This window comes from Lytechinus pictus, unplaced genomic scaffold, assembly GCF_037042905.1.
Source record: "Lytechinus pictus isolate F3 Inbred unplaced genomic scaffold, Lp3.0 scaffold_20, whole genome shotgun sequence".
NCBI classification, from domain to species: Eukaryota; Metazoa; Echinodermata; class Echinoidea; order Temnopleuroida; family Toxopneustidae; genus Lytechinus; species Lytechinus pictus.
This window is the reverse complement of record NW_026974141.1, coordinates 10,910,004-10,933,948: the sequence shown is the minus strand read 5'-3', so window position 1 is coordinate 10,933,948 and position 23,945 is coordinate 10,910,004. Positions and strand designations below refer to the sequence as shown.

At 37.8% G+C, this 23,945-nt stretch overlaps 1 protein-coding gene across 3 annotated transcripts in view; it reads left to right on the top strand.

Moving 5' to 3' along the window:
• The window catches only part of LOC129282858 (uncharacterized), a 42,684-nt gene extending 19,507 nt beyond the window's left edge, over positions 1-23,177 (top strand). For all 3 annotated transcript variants that reach the window (XM_064114887.1, XM_064114888.1, XM_064114889.1), the window contains exons 7-13: positions 1,260-1,325; positions 9,800-10,131; positions 11,235-11,384; positions 11,777-11,863; positions 13,078-13,243; positions 13,775-14,458; positions 15,239-23,177. In XM_064114887.1, the coding sequence (XP_063970957.1) occupies positions 1,260-1,325; positions 9,800-10,131; positions 11,235-11,384; positions 11,777-11,863; positions 13,078-13,243; positions 13,775-14,458; positions 15,239-15,678 (1,925 nt within the window). In that variant the 3' untranslated portion in view covers positions 15,679-23,177. The remainder of the gene's footprint in view (positions 1-1,259; positions 1,326-9,799; positions 10,132-11,234; positions 11,385-11,776; positions 11,864-13,077; positions 13,244-13,774; positions 14,459-15,238) is intronic.
• The last annotated feature ends 768 nt before the right edge of the window (positions 23,178-23,945 follow it).

Genomic DNA, 23,945 nt, shown 5'->3' with positions numbered 1-23,945 from the left:
ATTTTAAGTGCTCAAGCCCTGCTATGTATTAGATATTTATTTGTGAAGTCAGGTGATATAATATTACATTCATTTAAGTTTGTTTGTTTCTCTGGGCTCGCCGAACATTGTAATGTTATTGTTTCCATTGAATACTCAGTGTCAAGGAGTGCATTTTCTGGTGGGTTTCACCACTGTATATCTATTGATTTCGAGATTAAGAAAACCTTGTAGAAATTTCAAGGCGTAATCATGCAATAACATACGCAACGTTTATGTAGCACGTAATACAATGTTTTTAAGCGCTTTGCCTTAGCACCGGAGCCCTTATCATGTGCTCAAGCATTCGAGGAATTACTTCCTTCCGGGCACTTAGGGTATGTTAACCCTTAGCGTGCTACGGACACGTTTTCTTGCAATTGTATCTTTACGATCGTAATAATTCTTTTTCTCTTTAATGATGACAGTACAGTACAGGCATTGGAAAACAACAATGCTTCTCGTATTGTGTCTGTGGATTAATTTCCAGTCATCAATATGAAGCATGATTTTTCCATATTTTCTTAGGGATTAAAAAGAAATTATCTGAATTTTCAATACAAATTAATGTGGCATGTCGGTATCCAAATTTAAATGCAACATGAATCATAATTGAAAAAGTGACTACAAAACGCGGATGTAATGAGCACAAACAGTGTGTTCAATGTTCCCCATTTCCTGTCGTAAAAGTAAACCTCTTTATAATCATGATTCAGAGGAAAATTCAAACGTCGAAAAAGATTTTTTTTAAATGCGATCAGCTCAGATTTTAACATCCTTCAGCATCGTGAATGCAATATTGAAAAGTTTTGAAACGCCTTTAAATTTGCTCTTGCAGTGGAAGCCTACACAAGCAGGTTCAAGAATTGACTTTTCTTGTGGTGGGTCAAACTGTGCATTAAAGCTGCGCTAAAGGAAGCGGGAAATTTAAAGACAATCAACAAATAATCAGCTTTATATTTTTGACACTGGAAAGTGCACTGCTGATCGTGTTCTGTTCTGTTCTGTGTTTGTAATTGAATTTTCAGTCATGATTCATGTTGCTGTTTAATTTGAAAATCGACATTGAACACACCCATGGTTACTACGCCTGGGTGAAAAGTGGCAAATTTAGATGAACGTGTTGTCAAAGGACGCAAGTGCTGGGTGGGATCTGATCCCCCCTGGACCTTTTGGTTTAAAGTCCGGAGTCTTATCCATTAACAATATGACTTTCAACCCATTTTATTATTATTTTCCAGGAGGTACTGACGAGCCCGATGTTGGGATCTCTGTGACTCCGCCCCCTCAGACATGTCTTTCATCTAGTGAGTACTACCATGGTGTTGTTCTTGTTTTGCATGGTGCATAAAGCTAATTGTAATGTATTCACAACTTTAATAAATTGTTCCACTCTGTTCAGGGAACCTATACCCAAACATTCATTAATAATAATAATAGCTGGATTTATAAAGCGCCTTTTGCCTGAGGATACAAAGCGCTGCTATTATTACCCCGGCTTTAGCTCGAGCTGCCATCACCGGAGCTCCTACCGGGTACCCATTCACCTCACCTGGGTCGAATGCAGCACAGTGTGGATAAATTTCTTGCTGAAGGAAAACATGCCATGGCTAGGATTCGAACCCACGACCCTCTGTTTAAACATGTTGAAAGGCGAGAGTCAGAACCACTAGACCACGACGCGCCCACATTATTGATTTTATGTTAAATACAGCATTTTTCCTCAAAATATATGTCCTTGAATTATTGAAGTTAAATGAAAATAAGCAAGGATCTTACATTTGACACCACCTCGGTGTACTTTTAAAGTAATACCCCGTTTAGATCTGCCAAAAATCTGGAGTGCCTCCGGAGGTTACCGCAGGTCGTTATAGACAAGTCGTTGGATCTAAACGGTCTCGGCACAAAAGCTAAAGCACGAATCTGAGGTAATCACGAGGGAAAATACACCCTAGACAGTGAAGCACCATTGCGAGATCACACGGCGTGATCCACTGTTGGACTGTAGATCTAAACGGTCTCGGCGTAAACGCAGCATAGAAAACGGAAGTCCTTTATCTGAGGCTGAGGGCATAGCCTCGATTGTTGTGCAGTGCACGCTTTCTCCCTTGATTGACATTTTGCCATGACAACGCAATTCGCGAGTCCAAAGGGAGACGATGTACCTCGCAATTACCGCAGATGATCTAAATGGCCCTTCGTGTTTTGATAAGTAATTTCATGCTGTGTTCGCTCCAGACAATATTCTAGTGTGACACGAGAGAGAGATAGATCTAAACGGGGTATAAGTAATCAATCAAAATCAGAACCCCACAATGAGGGGAATAATGCATTGCGCCTGTTGGACGTAGGTCCTTATTTGTGTGCAATATGGCTAGTCGTCTAGGAGAAACTAAAAAAGTAAAAGAGTTTAAAAAAAGTTTCAAAACTCCTCCGAAAAGACTTAGTTCGGCTGTCTAATGTGCACCTTGAGGAGGGCTGTGCTCACATTGTTTATTAATTATTAATTTTCCAGGAGAAACTAAAAAGAAATGTTTAAAACTCCTCCAAACAGACTTATTTCAGCTGTCTTATGTCCACCTTGAGGAGGGCTGTGCTCACATTGTTTATTAATTTTCCAGGAGAAATTTAAAAGAAATGTTTAAAACTCCTCTAAACAGACTGATTTCAGCTGTTTATTGTGCATCTTGAAGATGGCTACAATTTACATGTATGCTCACAATGTTTATTAATGTGACAATAATCGTAAAAGGAGATAAGATATCATGTTTTCAACTACTTGGTAAACATTAAACTTAATATGAATCAGTCCTGGCTTTCAAATTATAGATTAATACAGGAAACAATTTGCCCCTGCTATATTGAACTTATATAGCCACAAAAACATCTTTAAGTAGATCATAATCATATCATTGTCAATATTTGTTCCGAAGCGCGGGAAAATCATGTGCATTGCATATAGGGGAAGAAGACAATGAATTGCTCTTATCAGAATGAAAATATATTTCAACACCCATTTGTGATAAACAAGGTCTTTTCTAGGGCTGTGGAACGGGAACATTGATTTTTTTTAGACCCTTGTAGATTTAAATGTCTGAATAACTGTTTGTTAACCCTATCTTAACTGGGCTATTTTGGACCAACATACTGGGGGTGGGGGGGGGGGGGTCGAATTGACCCCCCAGTTTGATAAGGGTTAAGCTAGAACTCCATAGGAATACAGCTTTATACCAATTATTTTTTTATCCAGCGTTTCTTTTATGGAGCGTTGTGGCCCAGGGGATTAGTCTTCTTACTTTCAAACAGAGGGTCGTGGGTTCGAATCCCAGCCATGGCATAATTTCCTTCAGCAAGGAATTCATCCACGTTGTGCTGCACTCAACCCAGGTGAGATGATGGGTACCTGGCAGGAATTTATTCCTTGAAATGCCACCGCGCTGTAAAAGGCTGCGGGGCTAAAGCCAGGGTAATAATACCCAAGTCATTTGGAAGCGCATAGGGACGTTATGACATACATGTAATGTGATATGCTCTGTACAAGAACTGCGTTATTATTATTATTATTATCCATGTGAGCAGGACCCGACTCAGAGTCTCTGAAGAAAAAAGCAGTTCAAGCAGTTCAATGGCTTTATTTATGAATTGGGTGATCCATTCCCGAGATCTTAGGGGGCCATGATGCCGTAATCTGATCAGGGTCCGTAACACAACAGTTTAATAGCAATTAATCATACACTTGATTTTCAGGATCGATTGTACCGTGAAGTCGATGAAATCAATCATAGAAAAATGTTCTAAGATCATTGCTAAGTTTTATGTTACAGCCCCCAGATCTATGTGTGAATACCAGAAATCTTTTCTCTGAACCCTTGATTTTTTTTTGCAAGAGCCTACGTAAAAAGAAATTGATGCAGGATTACTATTTCAGGGAAAATTTGTGATAGGGTGGATAACGTCCTCCAAGAATTGTGTCCAAAGTCTGAATTTGAATCTTACGTTAGGTCAGTTTAGTGTCAATATTGGCATAGGGATGTGGCATTCATTTAAAAAAAAAATGTTTTCCTTATTTCTGGGGAGGTTGAGTAAATTGATAACAAAATTATCAGGTTTTTATGATTCATTCTCTAATGAGGAATATACATTCAAAGGTCATCTTCCATTCAAAGAAGATCTTGATAACCTGGTAAATTTCCCATTGGGCTATGTGTGGTTGTCTTCTTTCCATTTGGGCTCATTTCACATGGTCTAGTTCATCTACAACCTGGATGTGTTTCACAAAGATTGAAGTATGACTAAGACACCGTTCTCACTACCTTCCTAAAACCAGATTAGTGGAAACTAGTTTAATGTGTAGTGAGAACGGTCGAAGCGATCTTCCAAACCGGTTCAGAAACCAACTCGTGAGGTAGTTCTCAAGATCGCTTTGCCTTGTTGAATTGGTTTTAGCGTAAGTGAGGACACAACCGTTCTCGGGAAGCGATATTCGCACATTTTGAGCGCGCCACTCCACACGACAGGTGTAGCATGCCTACGCTGCAGTTTCGAATTTTGCGCGAAACGTTTCGCCCCACTGAAGAGCGTTTCCATAGCAATAAGATTGCTTTCCGTGAAGTGATTTTGAAAACCGCTTTCATGTGATCAAGTGGGAACGCTGGCAATGCGATCTTCCAAACTGGTTTCCTGAATCGGTTTCCAGGAAACTAGTTTTAGAAAGCGTAACGAGAGTTGCACTTAAATGCCTAGCTGGGTGCATTATTAAAGGCATGACCGCATTGGTCAGATCTTGCCAACAGGACATGCAGTGCCGCGTATCAATCAAGAAGATTGCGCGTTGCATATCATGTATGCGTCAACATTTAAGCGCAATTCTATACTTCTTTGTGAAACACCCCCAGGTAAACATTTGGTCCAATTGCCATGTAGCCCATTGATCATTTAATCTAAATTCTAGTTCAGTAGGCTGTGCTCATTTCATTTGATATCCAAAAGGTTAACACCACTAAGCCTCCATGATGAAATGAACTATTTATATTCAAATAATTTAGCCGAAAAGTGCAAAATAAAGAATCTGATAAAGGGGAAATTAGACCATGTTTGCATTAGACTAAATAGGTCTTACACCAAGTGTATTGTAATGTAGACCAAATAGCGATTGGACCAAAATTGATGATAGACCAAATGGATGTGTTAATAGACTACATCTTAGAGTTAGACCAATTGCCTCAAGACCAAATGAATTGGTCATTTATAGAGACATACAGCTGCCATTTTGGTGATGAAGAATCAAAGCCTATTGTTTTCTGGAGTCCATTATTAGGCTACCAGGGAGATATACTTTGATGTCATTTACATGTAGCTAGATGTAGTAATAGAGAATGACTTTGTATCATAAACCAGAATCATTATATGTTTCATGTCAACAATCATGTTTATAATAGATATGATTGCACAGAGTATCAATTTAACAGATAAGATCCAAACTCCCGTCTTGTTTGCGATCTAATCAACTTAGGAAGTCATTTGATTTTATTGTCGATAATTCAAAAGTTTAAAGATACATGGACTTTTTACCTCATTGTGCCAAGTATAACTGCACTTCAGATGGGGTCTTATCTCTAAGCGCGGGGAAAACTTGTTTGTTGACTTTACAGTGTTACTCAGTGTTTTTTGCTGCTTGAAATATTGAGAGATTGAGTCTCTGCTTAAAGAGTTGAGGGATTAAATTTCTACTATAGAAATAAGAGCAGAAAACTGGTGGGTGTTTCATAAAGCTGTTTGTAAGTTAAGAGCGACTTTACGATTGACTGGAGATCCTTTCCTATGTGCTGAACCATCTCCAATGAACATTTGGGTGTATGAAGTCATACTGAATTAAGAAACAGCTTTATCAAACACCCACCAGGCCTTAAATTTTGATATTTTGGGGCAAAGTCACTTTTCTAGTGGGCTCACAAATGGGAAGATTCAAAAGGACACAAAACTGAACTAAAATCAGGGCCCCTTAAGATGAAGGTTATTAAACGCTAATTTGAACGATTCCGATGGGTTCCCAGTGAGTCAACTGAACAAACTGCGCATACAACGATGATCGTGATAACTCATTTTATTTATTAATCACTAACCTTTGTGTTATGGGGCCAGGTTGAAGTTAGACCAAGGTTTAACTCAGAAGAAAATTATGAGATGCCAGAAATATCAGGATTTTGTTGACATTTTACACGTTTTATTTATCTTTATTGTTATTTCTCCATGCACTAATGGTATTGAACACAGATTTAGTTTCTCACACAGTTGTGAATGATAGGGGTGCCAAATTTTTTTCTTTGGAGTCTTGCACAACTTTTGAGAATGAATTCGCTACAATACAGGTTAACAGTACTTAGCATCTCGACACCACATGACTTTTCACGAGACAATTTCATGCTGACAATGACTCATTTTAATACTTTGTGTACAAAGTCAATGGCAACCAAATGCAAACCAGAAACAGGTGTTGACCGACTGATTCTGCTTCTAAAAGATATGAGAAATATATTTTCTTCTACTAAACTAATACAGAAGTGGACTTTGTTATAGTACTTAGTGATGATAATGATGACTTGATATATATATATCCCCAAAAGGCCAAAAGACAAAATGGGTGTACATGCAGACAATGTGGCAGTTTTAGCATGCAGAGCAGTGTCTTATGGCCATTCCCTTACAATGTTTAATGAAATAAACTTTTTTACATTATGACGCCATAACCAGATTGATATGAAACTTTAATCACATTTTAGAAAAACTCCTTCCATTTTGTAAAAGTTGAGAATCTCATATAACCGCTTTTCATGAGTCCTGTCTAGTCCGGGGCGGTTCTGTGAATGAAAGCCTGATAAAAGATGGTTACATCATCAGTCATTATCAGGTATCAGTATGTATTGCAACATAGAGAATGATACAAGCATTCAGGTAGTTCTGGAGTATTCATTTTTAGTCCCCACTATCCAAATATTTGCACGGACCACAGTCACCCCACAGAGTCATGTCAAATTTAATTGTTTTGTTGCAACTGCACGAAGCAAAAACATCCGGAGTTGAGTGTTTGTTTTATGTGCATGACTTCTGGGACTTTTATCTTGAATGCTCTTGAATGCGTTGGCACCAATATCCCCAGGGCAAGGCGATGATATTGTCTTTGCTTTGGGGGAATATGTCTCAGAGGTATCTTTACAGTTAAGAATGAAAGCCATGACAGTCGGAAATTAACCTTGACCTTTATTTTTAGGAAACTAGCATGAGTGAATTTCCATTTTGATAATTTGCAATGTTGATTAGTTTGAATACCCATATGATGATTCAGTAACTTCAGTTTAATTGTTCCAGAACTGTTTTTACCCCAAATCAGGTGGCTGGGCGGGGCTACTTCTTACAAAAAGTTGCAATAGATTCAAATCAAACTCAATCTGAGATAATTGTTGTTGTTATGAAATAGGAATTCAGATCAATCTCAACTTGAGTTTTATTTGAATCTATCAAAACTCTCTGTAAGGCGGGGACCTGCATCTGAAGCACATCTGAATTCAATAAATTGACACAATCTTGCTCTTTTGTAACACCGGGCGGAATGGATTTCTTTTGGTTGAATGAGATGAGAGTGAGCACTATTAAACAGCGTTTCTCATGGGATATTGAGTCCAAAATAGGTGTGTCTTTACAAAATGATGATAAAATGGTTCTAAAAAAATACCAATTCAGAGAGATTTTAAGGGTACTTTATCTCACTGATTTTAACAGAGATTTAAAAAAAATATCTGAGATAAAATGGATGTCAGATTACCACACCTGGAATTTATGCAAGAGGCTTAAGAGTTATACAATACATTAAAGTTCAATAACTGAACAAGTTTACAGCTTAAATTGTCATATTTTTGGTCAATATTTGCATTCATTGATGCAGATCTGTGTTTCTAAATGTGATTGTTCTTATCAGTAAGCAAGGAAGAGGAAACATCCGGACCTGACAGTCAGACCGCAGGTCCCTATGCTAATGAGCAAAAAGGCCAGATTCATCCAAATCATCTCGCGGCTGAATCCTCCTCCTTGCAAAATCTCATGATTCGTGAGATTTTCTTTCTCTAAGAATTTACCTGTTTTAACCTCAAGTTAAATGAAATATTATTGCACCATCAGGTAGAGTAAAAGTTACTCTTTCATATTGGTCATTTATTTTGTATACAACGTTTTGTTAAATAAGTAAATTTCTGGCCTGAAAATGTGCCTCAAAACTGAATTTTCTTCCTCTGTTTTCTTTTGCAAATTGTGCAAAACTTTTTATTTTGAGCCTCAATGATATCTATATCATCATAAAGCTGAACTTCTGTACTTTCTCACAATGCCACTCTTGATATGCGGCACCTTTTAATCGGGTCAAGATCACACTTTTCCCACCAAGGTACAAGACGAGATTTCTGAAATTTTGTACTTGCAAGAAATCCAGAGTTCTGATTGGCTGGATAAGGTTCACAGAACAACAGGCGCGGGGTATTTGAGGAGATTACCACATGGGAAGTGTGATCTTCCCACGAACCCAGGCACTGGGACCGTTGGAATTTGCCATTGTGTGGTCTCTTTGACCAATCAGAGTGCAGTATTCTTGTTTTCAAACTGTTTTATGTACTTGGCAAATGAAAAGTGTGATCTTGACCCGATTAAACCAATTCTTATTTTGAAACCTATATCATTTCAAAGCATATATATTCAGCTTTATCATGATATAAAAATCATTTGGGCTCAAACAAAAATAAAGTGTGAAAATAGCAGCTTTTGTCAGGTGAAAATATTTATTTTGTAGCATATTTTAGATCAAAATTTTAACCTATATTACAAAATTTTTGAATAAATCCAAACACATGACCTGAAAGAATGATTCTTCTTCTTTACAATGGTACCAAATTCATGAAATTCGATGCACAATTAGAGCAGCAATGACCGAATGAAAAGAGGTGTTTTGGTCCGCATCAAGCTCATTAAATATGCAAAACATCTCAAGTCATGAATATCACTTGGATGAAAGAAGCCACTTTCTTGGGACCTGCAGTCTGACTGCTGAGAGAAGTGAAGTGTTTGAGCTTGTAATTTGTAGAATCATCTTTGATCTTAAAGATAAACACAAGTTTGGGTTGCAACATTTCATTGTGCAAGAATGATCTCCAAATGTTGGGGGAAACGTCAGTCATTGAGCACCTTGAGACTAATTGATATGCTGAAAGATTTTTGAATCACCATAATTATCAAAGGTCAATTCCACCCCAGAAAAATGTTTATTTGAATAAATGGAGAGAAATCAAACTAGCATAATGCTGAAAAGTTCATCAAAATCGAATGTAAAATAAGAAAGTTATGACATTTTAAAGTTTCGCTTATTTTTCACAAAACAGTGATATGCACACTTCAGTGACATGCAAATGAGATTGTCGATGATGTCCTTCACTCACTAATTATTTATTTTTTTTATTTTTGAATTATACAATATTTCATTTCTTACATACTATATTTGACAATACGGACCGACTTGACTGAACTGTATGGTATTAAATAATGCCAATTTCACATGTTCAGGGAGGTATTAAGCATTGTTTCGCTTGACAATGGGGAGAAAGAAGGAATATTTCATATAATAAAATACAACAAAGTAGTGAGGGGATGACGTCATCAGTCTCCTCATTTGCATACGGACCAAGATGTGCATATATGCAAGTAATCTGATGCAAGACAGTTTTTGTTTGAATTGCTTTCACAGGAAGGAAATCACGCTCAAGATCTGAGTCATCCAGCCTAACTCTAGCCTCGAGAGCAAGTCACAGGTCATCTCAAAGGTCATCACATAGGTCATCCCAAAGGTCATCACACAGGTCATCACATCGATCATCGCAAAGATCATCACATCGGTCATCGCAAAGGTCATCGTCAAAGAGGTCATCTCTGAAGTCCGCAACGAAGAGGTCAACGGTGAAGAGGTCGAGAGGGGACGTGGCCGATGGGCGTGGTCGAGAAGGTCGGCCGTGGTACTGCGTCTTCTACAACGCAGAGGAAGATGTGAAGTCACAGAGCAGCGAGATATACAGTGTGCAGGTGGGTAGGATGAAGGCAGAAGTGTGTTATGACCATTGAGAACTTCATTAGTATCCAATATTACATAGACAGTCAACAATTTAGACGAAGGATGCAACTATTTTAATTGATCGTACGAGTCTTATGTGTGCATTTAAAGGAAGCTAAAACCCAAGAAGAGAAGCAATTTTATTGGAAAGAGTTAAATGAGGGGATTTTTTTTTTTAATTCATCAAAATCGGTTATGAAATAACCAAGTTATGGACATCTAAAAAGTCTTGTTGTACTTTCTATGGGGATCCTCAAATTGGCAAACGTGCTTCAAAATGGCTGATTATGTGGACAACTCTCCATTTGTTTTGTGCACAAATTTTCAGATTGTCCTCAGTGTCTTTCAAATTGCATCTTGCCTCCTTCTGAGCACAACATATGTCATGGGAAAATATAATTCACACCACATGTGTCAAGGTCAGGAGGAGATAAACTGAAATATGTAAAGTAAAGGGGAAAATCTGAATATTTGTGTACATGAAACTTTTTTTAAATTGTTCCTCTCATTTTACTCTTTCCAATAAAATTGATTCTCTCCTTGGGTTTTGGTTTCCTTTAAATGGCTGAAAGTGTAGTTGCTTTTGATGATCGCAACTTTTTCTGCCCAAGATGGAGCGTCTATTTCTTAATTGGGAATCATTATCTCAGCATTTGGTTGGCATTTCCACACACATGTTCATTCATACTGCCTCTGATATTCTGTTATTGCAAGGCATGGTATCTGCTGTTGTAACAAACATGTGTGAGCGTTGTTTTTTTTTTTATGAAGGGTCATTTTCAGAAACATATTTTCACACGTTTATTCATATTTTCTCTGATACATGTACTTTGTTACTGAAAGGCAAGGAATTTGATGTTATGTATGAATGATGCTGGTTTTAAGATGAAGGGTAATTTTCACAAACACATTTTCACATGTTTATTCATATGTCCTATGATACTTGTTTCATTATGAATATGATGACATAACAAACATGTATGAACGTTATTGTTTTGAATGAAGGGGTCATTTTTCACAAACACATTTTCACACATGTTCATTCTTGCTTTTCTCCATTGTTCTCTCTTTCCAGGGTAAGGAAACTGCTGTCGTTACTGACACTTCTGACGATCTTTGGTTTATGGACGATGATCGATTCTCTGTAGAGTATGAGGTAGAAGATTCTGAGTCGGAGCCTGAAAGCAATGATGCAAGGTCAGACTCGACAACGACCGAGGCCGAGGTAGGCATTTGAATTTATTCAAGTCCTATTTAGGTGTATTTTCTGAATGTTTTCATGGCAAAGAGGCTTCATGGTACAAAATTTATTCTTTTCGTGGGAATGTGTGTTGGTCCTAAAAAAGACTGCCCAAACTCGATGTTTTGGTAAGAACATGCTTGCCATCTTCTAGAAGACTTGCAAGATATCGTTCCCACCATGAATGATTGCACCTAACAGTCGATAGAGACTGTTTATGCAGCGTGACTCAGCAAGAAGGCACCGAAAAAGAGGAAGAGAAGAAGAGGGTAAGGGAGCGAGGAAATGAAGTAGATTTATTCCCTCTTATATGAATCAACTTGTTTCAAAGGCTTCATTTTCCTTTACTGAACCTTTCTGGTATATTTCATTGATAGATCTTTGTAGAGGTTGATGACCTTGGCAGTTCCAGTGATTCGAGGTTTGCCGATGAGGACACCACAGACTCGGAAATACCTGAAGAGGTGGGTACTAATCCCTTGACTACTGAATTCCATATCCCTATAGGCTTTGTATAGGGTCCTTCTGGTTTCAGTAGGTAATGGATTAAAACAGTGTTTGTAGAGGTCACCGCACACCTCATAACATCACAGGGTTGGCCGTACTGGGAAATACAGATGGGAAATACTGGTAAATTTCCCTTCAATAATTCTTCAGAAAAATGGGAAATAATTGGAAATGCAGGGAAATCCTGCAAAAATATACTTGTTGAATTTGTTTCAAGTATTGCCCAGGTGTTTCCCAAACTAGCATTTCCCTGTAACTCCCAGTATATCCAAAGTACTTCTCAGCATTTGCCCTTTTTTTCCAAGTATTTCCTTGCTGGGCGGGAAGTACATGAATTTGCTAGGAAAATGCCCACTTTGTTTATTGGGTTGCACTCAACCCAGATGCAATATATGGGTACCTGGCAGGAATTTATTCCTTGAAATGCTTTTGCATTGTAAAGGGCTTTACACTTTGTATAGACTGTTTATATTCCTGATAGTGATTTGAATGCTGTTCTACATAAACAAATTTCCTGACTGATTTAGGAACATTTATTTTGCTTATTTTCTGGGAATCTTGTGTAATTATTGCAAGCCTTTACTTTGGAGTAAAACAGGTGTGATTAATGGGTACCTGACAGGAATTTATTCCTTGAAATGCTTGTGCATTGTAAAAGGCTTGACACTTCATATAGACTGTCTATATTCCTGATAGTGCTTTGAATTCTGTTCTACATAAACAAATTTCCTAACTGATTTAGGAACATTTATTTTGCTTATTTTCTGGGAATCTTGTTTAATTATTGCAAGCCTTTACTTTGGAGTAAAACAGGGCCCATATGGGTCAGGGATTTCTGGAATGTCAGGGAAGTTAAAAATTCTGCAACTTCTGAAGGTTTCCATGGCAAAGAAGAATAGTGTAGTAGGTTTCACGGTACACCATGTGTCTTTCTTGGTTAAGTGTAATCCCAAGAATATTGATCCTGAAAAGGACCACCAATCTCAAGAGATTGGGTGGTCCTTTTCTGGACTAACACTTGCCAAAGAAAGATACATGGTGTACCGTGAAACCTACTACACTGTTAAAAATACTTTTTTTCCAAAAGCAACATGTCAGGTGAAGTCGGGGAAAAGCATTGTTGTCAAGATATTTGTTGAGCGTAAAAATGTACTTTACTGGATAAATGCAGGATAAATGGAAGTGCTCCGAATGCAGCCAGGTCAACAACCCTGTGCACGGCTACTGTTCCTTCTGCTGGGCTAGGAGATCTGGTTGGCTTGCCGATGAAGACAGGAAGAACCCTACAGAAAGATTAGGTGACAAGCATGTACTCCGTAGAGCCTTTTCTGCACCTGGTAAGACTTCAGCATGGCTTGAATCCTTGTCCCATATGTAGACATTTTATATTAGCAATTCTAATGAGACATCAATTCAAAACAATAGTTTGGAGTCAACAAAGAACAGAATAATCTTCATTGTCTTGATAGTTCCAACTTCATGAAAAATTAGAGCAAATTATGGAAAATAGATGGCAATTCCCAGGATTTAAAGATGCAAAATGTGAAATTTCAGCAACTTTTTTTCCCCCCTGCGATAACGTTCAAATGTTTTTTTTTTTAGTAATGGCCCAGGGCTAATCCAGATACCTAGTAGAAAGAGCCCTTGAAATGGCTAGACTTGATGTGCTCTTGGTGTATATATATATATATATATATATATAACCGATCATGGGCAGCTATTTGGTTGGTGCCATGAGTCTTGGTTGTTAGAATCTAGGTTCCATTACTTTGAATATTTACATGTAAATGGGTCTTGGTTGAGGACTTGTGTGGAGGAAAATTGTGCATTTCTCGGATAAAATAATGATTTACTGGGTTTTCTTTCAGCTGGATGCCATCAAGATGAGATTCGTCAATCCAGCGTCCCAGCGAGGGTCTTATCACAAGCAGATAATGCTCCTTGTGGAAGTGATGAAGCAGGTACCGGACACCGAACAGCCAGTCCACTTCGTTTCCAGTCCATTCCCAGGGATTTTGCAGATGGGAAGAGTGGTGATGAGGGTGAAGAACATAGCCGGAGTCATGTCCAGGAGGAAAGGCATGTCTTCTGCCAGATATCCTCACCAGGGTTGGCACCGCCCCTGAGACCGCTCCAAGGGTTCCACGGCCAGGATGGGAAAGCACCCCTGACTCACCTGACAACAGTTCACGAGGCATCGGAAGAAGCGATCCCTTTGGATATCAACAGACGAGCTCCTGCTTCCTGCACTCTAACCCCTCATAGTAGTGCGACTCATGGGAATGAAGATCAGGGTGTCGGGAGTGACGTATCTCAGAACACTCAAGGAGTTGCTGATACCGTGTCTCACCACTCCAGCGATAGCTCCGGGGATGCTGCTGGATGTACGCCCAGGAAGCGAAGGGCATTACTGGTCAGTAGGGAAGACTCTGGCGTATGCCTCAAAAGACAATCTTCTGGCCATTCTGGTGCAGATAGTATTCGACCAGTCGTCAAAAGTACCCTTCCAGTAACAACTAATCTGATTCAGGCAACACCAATAATAACAACAGGTCAGTAGTATTAGGAGTTAATTTGAGGTTTCGTCAGCATATAGTGTCATTCCTTCATCACTTGTAAGATAGATTTAATTCGAAAGTGTACTAATTTTGTTCTGAATGATTCCGATATATCTGGTAATAGATTAATATTTTTTAGCAGAAGTAAAACAAAGACACAATTTTTATGGTAACAACTTCATAGTTTACCACAATTTTTCTCGGTCACATTATCCACAGCCAAAATCTTAAAGGGCCCAGCCATTGACAAACCATGGGGAAATTGAATCAATACGATATTTGCAAAAGGCCAATTGACTTGCATAATATAATCCGTCCGTCATGAGCGCCCGTTGGACTAATGCGATAAAAGATCGGACAGCACGAATTCGACCGAACTCGTGATGGTTATTTACTTGGGATCATCACAGCTCCAGTTTCCAACAATCCCAACTCCTAGACTCATAGCAGGTCTCTTGATTGCTAAACCAAAATAAATAATTTCTGTGAAGTTACGTTTCAAAGTGAAAACACGCAGTTTACTTCTGGTTGGTTAGTCTACTAACTTTGCTCTCCTATAGACCTCCCAGACATGCCGGCGTCTATTACATAACACCCCAGGCATGCAGCCGAGTGAAAGACTTGAATCCCTTCTCTGTTCTGAGATTAGCCTCGATTTCCCCATGATTTGTCAATGAAAGGTCGCTTTAAAGGAGCCACTATTTTCCTCCCACCCCTCCGATAAAAGTGTGACCAATGATGATAGTTCTCTCAAATCTTTTCTTCTAATTGTAGGCTGTAGCCATGAGAAGATGATCACCAAGGTAGGAGGTCAAACAAGTGGCAGTTCACCTTTGGCAGGGCCATCAATTGCAACCCATCCTATGCATCATATCCCAGTCATGACCTCACTCGCAGAGAAGACACCAGTCGGCCTCCACCAAGCCATGACTCTCCAGTCGCCCCGACTTGAATCCCCTGGTCTTATTTCCAGCACAACCCTTCCCCTTCCAATCGTGGGCAGCTCCACGGTGGGCAGTGGGGCAGTTGCCAGCCACGCCCAGGAGCTGTGCCGATTCTGCTGCGTGCGACCCAAGACGGCTTGCATCATCCATGGCCGCACTGGCCACCAGGTCTGCTGTTACAAGTGCGCCAAGAAACTGAGGCGACGAGGTAAACCCTGTCCGGTGTGTCGACGCCCCATTCAACACATCGTCAAGAATTTCTATGCCTGACGATGCCCATTCCGTAGTCCATGAGTTAGGTAGCTATTGTGTCATATCTGAAAAATACACACCTAATATAATATGTCAAACTTCATCTCTATTTGTGTATTCGAGTGGTCTGTTTCGAAAGCAAATCAATGTAATTAACACCTAATACATAGTGTACTGCACTCTCGAATTCTAGTGCATAGAAATCAAAATACACATTTACTCACAAATCTTGATTAAATACAGAGTGCAAATATTATTTCTATTAGAAAATACTAATGTTAACCCTCAATCTCCCGGGGTATTTTGATTCTTGTCATTCCCGGGGGGGGGGGGGGGGGGGGGGCCATTATGGCCCCCCCTTAAGATCTCAGCCGTGGATTGCGCGATCACAACGAAAATTTGCATGATGGTAGAGAATGACGTAATCTATGCAGTTGCATAGGTAAATTTCACTGAATTCATATATTTTTATTTTATATGAATTAATTATGCTAATTTATTAATGAAATCATACTTTTTGCTCTGATTCACTAAATAAAGCTCCTAGAATGCTATTTTTTTGTAAAAATATTCTTTACAGCGTTCCTAACAATTGTGAATGAAAAAAATTCTGGTACCAAGAGCGATTTCTTATGTATTTTATTGTTTTTTTAATTTCTTATGTATTTCCTTGTTTTTTTACTTTTTGTTTTTTATTGTTTTTTCGATGGAAATCGTTCCAGACTTAATTCTGATCATAAACAAGGCAAAATTGATTAAGTTTAATCAGTAAAAGTAGAAATAATGATACATTTATGAATTTTGGCCAAATACACAATTTGCATTGGATTTGTACATGAAATCACGTTTATGAGCAATTTTGGGTCTGACATGCACTTACATAATGTTGCGTAATGTTGTAACCGCATACCTGGGCGTCACAAATTTGGTCTCAAAATTTGCGCGAGACTTGAAAGTAAAAAGTCAGTGAGCGGCGAGGTCAAAAAATTTTGCGCAGCAAATATATCGCGAAAATTGTCGAGGGGGGGCCATAATGGCCCCCCCCCCCGGGAGAATTAGGGTTAAATGGATTGTTTAACCTCATTAAATATCTGAGAACTGACAATTTATGCTGCAATCAGAATTGGAAACCTTTTAATAGGTTAGACAGGATTCTCGTGAGATATTTTAGGCTAATCGGTTACTTAATTGCCGCGATTATGATGACTACAGTCATTGTGTCAACTTGAATGCCTCCAGTGAACACTGGAGGCTATGGAGGGAATAAATAAACTTTGCTTATTGTGAGGCATGTAATGTTGCTTATGAAATAAAATTTTCAAGGTTTCCTCTCGAAACTTCACAATTCTAATCGATCCCTTAGGTTGATAACGGCCTATTCAGTGGAAACTGGATGGCACTTGCATTTGGCAATTCAAGTTAAGTGTATTTACCAGGGTTGGTGTTGGGCGAACAGTCCAGAGATTGCCTTCCTTGAGTTTAATTGATCAAAACAAGTATGAACACCAAATGTGATGCATCCAAGAACCCGCTTCGTTTTATGTTTAGTGCTGTGCTGATACATATAAATTGTTTCCAATGCCAACACCAAAAGGTCAACTCTGCACCACTGATCGAGTATTTATGAATGAGAGAATGTAGTAACCATTAAATTTAAATCTACATTATTTCAATCTGCTTCAAAGGTTGGTAATAGAAGTGCTTTGCATGTGGCAATAGCTCTGATAAACCAGTTTACAAGATTGCCTTGGATTGCTTGGGGCATGGTATTGTGAAACATAAATCAGTAAGGAACGCATTTGTGAATGTACAGGGGTCATAACTCTCGCTTCTGCTACTAGGCCTTGTAGGGCTTTCATCAAGACCCATCGTGATGATGGTAATTGCTTTGGATGCCCACCTGAACTGCCATGCTATCCAGGGCCCCATCTTACAAAGAGTTATGATTGATCTGACCAACCTCGAGTATTATGGAAATCCATCAATGTCATAAGTTTTTTCTTTAGGAATTTTTTTTTTCTTTAGAAAATTGTTTACCTTGACAGTTAATCACATCTCGCCGTTTAGCATCCATTGTCTTTTTCAGTTCTATTATATATTATTTCGCTCTAGCATTCTAGCTAGTCATTCATGCGATTTTACTCCGATGAGTGCATGTCGAAAAGCTTCAGTATGTCAGTTTTTAGGCTGTATTACGGTTTTGCGGTACCAAACACTTATTTATTTAGGAATTTCCCACAATGTCCTTTGAAAACAGAGAAGCACACTGAATTGTCAAGAAAACAGCCAATGTCTGATATACATGTACATCATATTTAGGTAATATTTTGAAAAACATGTTTTTTAGATGTTGATGTTGCCAGCTTTCCATAGATGATTGATAGAGCTGCGACCTGATTTCGGAACAAACCGGCATAACATTTCATGTGAAGATTGAGACATGGAATGTCTTGAAGACGATATGATCAAATTCAAGACTACGCTACATCGAATCGCAATGACGTCGTAACAATCATGCGATCGGCTAAGATTTGAAACCAATCTATACTTTATTTCAAAATAACGGCTTGCACTTGCCCAAATTGTAATATCTGTATTTCTTACTGTTAATTAGACTCAATGAGAAGAATCTATTGATTTATATGTCAGAAAAGAAGCGATTTCTTCCTAAATCAGGTCGAAGGCCTGTCGTGATATGTGCGGTGGCCTTTAGGCAATTGAAAAAATACTCTCACCCCTAAGGTCTTATTGCTAGGGTCTAGTGATATCAGCTAATTTGCCAGATCAAACCATACGCCCTCATTGATGCACTAGAAATGCTTTTACTAATTCAGTTTTACAACAGGTGGTAGATTATCCTGTGCCAAGTTCTACTTGAAATGCTCAGAATGAAATAGATATTATGATGATTTCTATGAGTAGGTTGTATTCAGGTGCTAGAAATTTTGTAAATATCTTTCATTATTCTGAACAGGTTGAAAGTTGTGTTTGGTGTTTTCAAGTTGAGAGACCAGTCTAGCTAGTCTTTGGAATTGAATATTTGAATTTGGATTGAATTGAATATGTGTGTGATGTAGGCTTATCAATGTGCAAGTCCTTGAGTAAGAAATGTCTCAGAACGAAATGGATGTTGAAATGTTTTTGAATTGCCAATCATCAGGAGTCTGTGTGCACAGTAGGTTCTAAAATGGGAAATAATTTATATGCTTGAATTTGCTTGTTTATATTTAATACCAATTGATATTTATTTCAATTATGTTTAATAATTATTGTTTGGCTTGAGAGGTTATTCCAAATTCTGCATTTAATAGTAAGTACTGAGCCTATTTTCTAGAAATTTCAGAGTTCTGGAATGTTTTTTTTCTTCTAAATTTACACATATCCGAAGATTGAAGAATTTGATGTGTAGAACACAACACCAGATTTGCATTTTAGAAAACGGGAAACTGGGGAGTCTAGTTTTTGAGCTTGTTCATTATAATGACATAAAATGCCCAAGTATGTTTTTTTTTACCCCTTGGCTTCGTGCATCTAAGTTGTATCTTCATTTGTGTATAGCATTAATCTCATATAAGATCCCTACCAGGTATTTTATTACATGCATTCAATATTCCTAGTATTTGCAGTATTATATAATTCATTACTTTCATAATAATATCAGAAATCTTGATCTTACTTGTTTTTCCCTTTTGTAAATTCATGCCATCCGTGTTTCATATGTACTGAATTATAAATATATTTCAGATTTTTGTTGTATTGTTTCTTTGCATCTATCGGTTTACCCTATCAATAATTGAATACCCTTTATCAGGTCTGTATAAGAAAATAGGTTTGCAACAAAACATTGGAATCATTGCAAGAGTGTTAAGCACTCATGAATTGCAAATGCATGATTTTTAAATATCTATTTTGGGGCACCTTTTCTTCATCTCTTCTTTTCAGTAGGATACTCCAAGGAAACTGCCAAGGTTTCTGGTGTCGCGTGTGAATAGACCTCTGTATGCTTTCTCCCACATGTGATTTTAAGTTTGGTGTTGGTGCTAGTGTTAGTGCCGGTGTTTATAGAGTTCAACCCACCCACACCAAATGTGGGTTTCTGGAAGCAATATCAATCACATGGATAGCTTAACACCAAGCGACTGAAGTCTAACCACTGATCTTTTTCAAATTTGAGTGTTTTGGCTGGTGTAAATGAACCCAACACCTACACCAGCTGCCAACACCAAACTTGGAACCACCTTATGTATATATACACTGCTTGCACATATGTAAAGTGAGATTAATATATTTGAGAGTGTACTATATAAAAGCTTTTAGAATATTATATTGTGATTAACATTATAATTATACATATTATAAAGGAGATTGCGTGGGATTTAAAAGTGAAAAAAATCAAAGAAAATGAGTGATTTTTCAAAATATGCAAAATGATGAGCATTCTGCAGAAGCAAAGGCTGTGTAGACTGAATTTCCCCTGTGTACATTTACATGGTAATTTATTTTAGAGATTTTGGATGGGCGAACATATCATTCACAGTCAATAGAAAAATGCGAGGATATTCTATGAAAAATTACCAAAGAGATAATATTGATCGTTTGAAAATTGAAGTCATACAGGTGGAAGAAAATGTCTGTAATACTACTGTAAGTGCTTTAGAAGTGTAGATTTTAGTGCAATTGATAAGTTTCGTAATGGTATAAAAGTAATAACACATATCAAAATTTACAGTGGTGCTAACAAGTTTAGTGAAACCAGAAAATGAACATATTTAAAGGGTTCGAGTTCTGCCATGCTTTAGATGTTGAATTGTGAAGTCACGTTATGAAATATTACATTCAATAAAGTTTGTTTCTCTGGGCTCGCTGAACCATGTAGGGCTATTGTCTCAATTCAACACTCAGCACGAAAGTGTGCATTTTCTGGTGGGGTTCACTAACTTCTAGTACCACTATAAGTAAAAACAAAAGTAGTGCTTGTTCCAGATGTGTGGCAAGATGATTAATTGGTTCTGCACAATCGGTTGTTGCATATATGGTTAAAAATAACATGGCTATTTTTGTCTAATATTAAACTTTAAACGAAAAGCAGATTTATGTCAGCAGATTTTACGTAAGTGCAGTGAAAACTAGAGTGTTACATTCCAAATAAAACGATAAATAAAAAAGAAAAAGAACATGAAAAACAGGAAAATATGTAGAATTTATCTATTTATGAAATGTCAATTACAACATTGGTAGTTGAGAATGTTATCATACCCAATGAAAAAAGTGATCTTTGTTTATTAGCACTTATCATAAAAGAATGGTTTGACTCTCTCTCTATATATTGAATTATACTGGTAATGTTGGCTGTTAGTTGTCTACATGTATGAAGCCATATCATGTGAAAGTGTAACAACTCACTTTGTTCTAAATATTTATGCTTTGTAGTGCATGATTTGTGTTTGAATAATATATTTTTTGCAGTAAACATTTAAATAAGTGTATCATTTCCTGAAGTATTCCTGTATGTGATGGCACAATGAATAGATACATGTATATATGTAGTCTGAATTTCATCTCCTAGCAACCAGTAAAATAACTTGGGAAAGGTATTATAGATGTTTTATACCTCAGTCACATTTCCCCTACGTCCGCCGTACAGCGAGTCGAAAAAACCCATTTTATCTGATTTTATTCAAACCACCCGTTATGGAGCTGGTACCCTCTTTCCAGTAAACTTTACAATATTTGGAATGATGTCTGTAACTTGGCATACCTTCGTAGTTGTCTGTGGCAAGTTTTCAAGAAACTTCTTTATACCTTGGTCACATTTGCTCTACGGCGGACGTACGGTCGAAAACTGCCGTTTTAACACTTTTCGGTGTCCAACTACATATACATGATATAGGTGGTTTGAATTGAAATTAATAAAACGGCTGTTTTCGACTCGCCGTACGGCCGCCGTAGAGCAAATGTGACCAAGGTATTAAAGCATAGTGTCAATTTCATCTTGTGACGCATGGCCGTATGCATGCAAGACGCATGTTCCATTTTGAAAAAAAAATCTATCAAAAGCGGGAAAGCGAAGCGTCCATGCTTGTCTTTGTTGCATTTTCTTGCATTTTTAAAGGGAAATTGAAGTTTTCCTCCTCACCTTAGGTTAATTTCTGAAAATGTTTTAAAGTTTCGGGGAGGGGGGGGGGGCTGCTCCTATGCTGCGTATGACCATGTTGTGAGCTCAAGATGGTATAAATTAGTAATATTTGATGTGTTTCAAACTACATGCACGCAAGTTGCGCCCTTATTGCAACGTCTTTCCTTCATGTTAATCTTGAAACATTAATGATTAACCTATCTACAGGTTAAACCAGGGGGTTTTGACTAACAATTCAATTGCTAAACTGATCATGCCATATCCTGCTTTATATGTCGTTTGTCCCAAAGCCATGGACAACTGTTAAAAGGCCTTAAATATGTACCGGTATATTACATATTATAGCAGCGAATGCTTTGCAGAGCAAATTTTGAATGGCAAATACAAAAGCTTTCAAGTTTGTAGTATATTATTACCTATCAAAACAATATTCACGTATGGTAAGATGAGTCACTTCTGGAAAGGGAAAAGGGTATTTCAGAATAGCCCAAAAGACTATTTTACCGAGTTACTACAATAGTTTATAGTCTTGTCTTATTGTTTCAGTATAGGTTTTTCCAGTGCTTGTTCCTCGTTAGTTAATTCTAATACCATGGATCAAGTCTGCATACATTGTGTCATGCTATGCCAGACAAATTTTTAGCAAGCCTTGTGTGTGTTGTGAACAAACATTTGTTTAAGAACTTTGCATTGAAATTGGTTAATGGGGAGAATTTCTTGAAACAAATAGTCTATTTTTCTCTGAGCAAATCAGATGTAAGGTTTGTAGTAACTTATTACAAATGATGAAAACCACCGATTATTTGTTGCATGAAGTAGCTTATAACATATGATGAAAACCACTGATTATTTGTTGCATGAAGTAGCTTATAACATATGATGAAAACCACTTATTGTTTGTCGCATGAAACATATCCCTGATATGTGGCATTGATTATTTAAATGAAACTAAAATTTTGATGGTTTTGGGAGTATGCTATACTGACTCCCCTCATCTTAAAAGAAAATATTTATTCCACCCCCCCCCCTTGACACCATAAGATATTGAAATTCAATAGCGAAGATATTGATTCATTGCAAAGTTGGGTATAAGTGGGCAAGTTTTGTTTTTGCTATAATAATTTTCATTGGATTTTGTAAACAGTTGTCAAACATGATGATGAACACATTTACAAAGTAATGAAGTTGTTAAAATATGCTAAATATTCAGGTTTCTGACATTGATGCGTTATCCTATGTTAGAATTAACATATTCGTCTTTCTGTAGTTCTTGGAAATCATATTGTCATGACTGTATTGTGAGTTGAACTGGAAGTGGTAGAATGATTGAAAAAAAGGGGAAGAAAATAAAAGTTAACAGATTTATTTATTTCAAAGAGAACTTGCATAGCATTATATGGTCCTTTGTTGGTTGGTACAGTTATATTGGGGAGGGGAGGACGGATCTGGGTAACTTCAGGGCCCCGTCTTACAAAGAGTTACGATTGATCCAATCAGTCGTAACTTTATGGAAATCCATCAGTGTCATAATTTTTCTACAGGAAATGTGCACAATGTTTTTTTGTAAACAAAGAGAAGCACAGCAAATTTTCAAGAAAACAATAAATGCATGATTATACATAATAGAACATATTTTGAATAAACATGCATAATAGATGTTAATGCTGCTGGCTTTCCATAGTTGCGATTGATCGGATCAATCGTAACTCTTTGTAAGACGGGGCCCTGGACCAGTAGGAGAGAAGGAGGATGAAAAAAGGAAGAGAGAGAAAGGGGTGGGAGAAAGAGGTTGGTTTCAAACTGCTGGACAAATAGGAGCGAAGGGAGGGGGACTGTTTAACATAAGATTGAGGAGAAAGAAAGAGCATGAGGGGGAAGCGATTAGAGAGAGAGAAGAAACAGGAAAAGAAAGGGGTGGGAGAGAGGAGGGGGGCGGATATGAAATGAATTAAATATCTGAGAAGAGACAGAATATTCTTTGTGTGTGGAGAGTGCGGGGGTGGGGGGGAAGGAAAGGTAAAGATCTGCAAAGGAATTCATCGCGAGGAATGTCTGACCAAAATGATTTTAGGCAGCTTGATGGTGGTCATTTTATAAGTAAATTTATGAGGGGGTGGGCGTTGATTAACCTGACAATTTGTTTATTTGT